The sequence below is a fragment of the Daktulosphaira vitifoliae genome, unplaced genomic scaffold (assembly GCF_025091365.1).
Source record: "Daktulosphaira vitifoliae isolate Bord-2020 unplaced genomic scaffold, ASM2509136v1 Scaffold_61, whole genome shotgun sequence".
Classification (NCBI taxonomy): domain Eukaryota; kingdom Metazoa; phylum Arthropoda; class Insecta; order Hemiptera; family Phylloxeridae; genus Daktulosphaira; species Daktulosphaira vitifoliae.
The window spans coordinates 33,475-35,572 of NW_026099630.1; the positions used below are offsets into that span (position 1 = coordinate 33,475).

The 2,098-nt window shown below is 32.4% G+C and overlaps 1 protein-coding gene across 1 annotated transcript; it reads left to right on the plus strand.

Moving 5' to 3' along the window:
- Positions 1-1,063: 1,063 nt before the first annotated feature.
- LOC126908972 (uncharacterized) lies at positions 1,064-2,038 on the plus strand. The gene is made up of 2 exons (XM_050691321.1): positions 1,064-1,193; positions 1,368-2,038. Exons 1-2 carry the CDS (start codon positions 1,064-1,066, stop codon positions 2,036-2,038), a joined length of 801 nt encoding a protein of 266 aa, XP_050547278.1.
- Positions 2,039-2,098: the final 60 nt, after the last annotated feature.

Genomic DNA, 2,098 nt, shown 5'->3' on the forward strand with positions numbered 1-2,098 from the left:
GGAAACATGGTTATCATAACAAACAAAAGCAATTGACTTGTGTATGGTATAACCGTAGTCTCAGTATGTTTTTAGTATTACCACACAATAATCTTGTCACATTTTAAGCGCCAACGCATGTCGGTTCAAATGGAAGAAAATAAAAGCACAGAACAGGTGAATCTATTCTGTGGTAAAAGTATTTTGTTTTGTGATTTAAATTGTTTAAGTTTAAAGTATTATTTGCAAATTACGAACTAAGATGGGTCGTCCATCAAAGCAAAAACGAGAATGAAACAGATGAACTATTTGATAATGTCATGACATATACAAATTAAGATTATAAAATATTTCATACTTTATAAAAATTAATTCTTAGTACTCTGTGATACTAAAATTTATAATCGATAAGGTGCTTAAGTTATTTTTTTTAAGGTAACAAATGTTAATACAATTATCAATTTTAAGATTAATAGTAAGATGCCATATTTTAATTTTTTAATAGTTTATTTAAAGGATAGGATTTTTTTTTGTTAAGAAAAAGTGAGTTTTATTATTTTATTTATTATGTTATTAAAAATTTTAAGTTTTTAATGTGGTAAAATTTCAATTGTGTATTTATACTTGTTTAAAAAAGCAGACTTCTCAGACCTTTAACATCATGTGTGGTTTCTGGTTCCAAATTGACTATAGTTAGTACTTAGTTGATACTAAATCATCCTCTAGACAGGAATTCTGGATAGAGAAATATCTTAGTTCAATACTTTAACTAATTACTAAGAACATTTTGTTTTCACCAATTTTGCTAAAGGCTTTTTCAGTAAGTACTCATTTATTTATTGCGTTTTATGAAAAATAATCACTCTAAAGTTTATTTTTTCCCAAATTTTAAGGTGCCACAAGGATTTATACGGTATTATACAGTATTATACGTGTATTATACGATATTATACAACAAAAAAATAAAATACCGTATTTTAACAACTCTAGATATTGGCCGATTAATGGACGTAATATAGCCAGAAATATATTTAGAAAGTGTGTCCGATGTTTCAAGTACAAACCGGTTGTATTTGAGCCCATCATGGGTGACTTACCTAAGGACCGAGTCGAACCAGCGCGAGCCTTTGTTAAATGTGGCGTAGATTTTACTGGTCCAGTGTTTGTGCGGTCTAGTTTGCGAAGAAACGCGCCTAAGACTAAAGCGTATATCAGTATTTGGGTTTGTCTTGTCACAAAAGCTATTCATATAGAATTAATAGGCGATTTGACAGCGTAGTCTTTCCTTAATGCGTTACGGAGATTCTGTGATAGACGTGGTTATTGTACGGACGTGTATTCAGATAACGGATAAAACTTTGTTGCGGTTAATCGACAACTTCGAGAAGTGCATGAACTTTTAGCTAAACCAGAAATTAAAAATGAATTAAGTAATAAAGGAATTCAATGGCATTTTATTCCGGCCCGTAGTCCTCACTTTGGCGGATTGTGGGAGGCGTCTGTTAAATCTGTTAAGGCACATTTGCTCAAATCGATTGGTAATGCTCTGTTTAACTATGAAGAATTATATACAATACTTATTCGAGTAGAAGCCATATTAAATTCACGACCTTTGACACCTTTATCCACGGATCCAAGTGACTTATCGGTTTTAACACCTGGTCATTTTTTGATAGGTGACTCGCTATCCGCTTTTCCTGAACGTGACGTAACGAATATTATGGAGAACAGACTAACTCGCTGGAGGCGTGTTGTTCAAATTACGCAAAAAATATGGATTAGATGGAAGAACGAGTATCTCAATCAGTTACAAGAGCGAAAAAAATGGTCACAATCAAATGGTCCTGGTTTGAAGAAAAACACTGTAGTTCTCATGCGTGATGAAAACTTGCCCCCTTTAAAATGGTCAATTGGAAGAATAATGGAAGTTCATAGTGGTTCTGATGGCGTCGTACGAGTGGCTACTATCCGTACAGCAACCGGTGTATATAAACGAGCTGTTCGTCAATTATGTCCATTACCTTTCGAGGGAAATTGTACAGCAAGTTCAAATAATTAAAAATGTTTAAAATGTATGTTTAGTAAATTATGTTAAAATGCTTATGATTTGAAAAAAAAA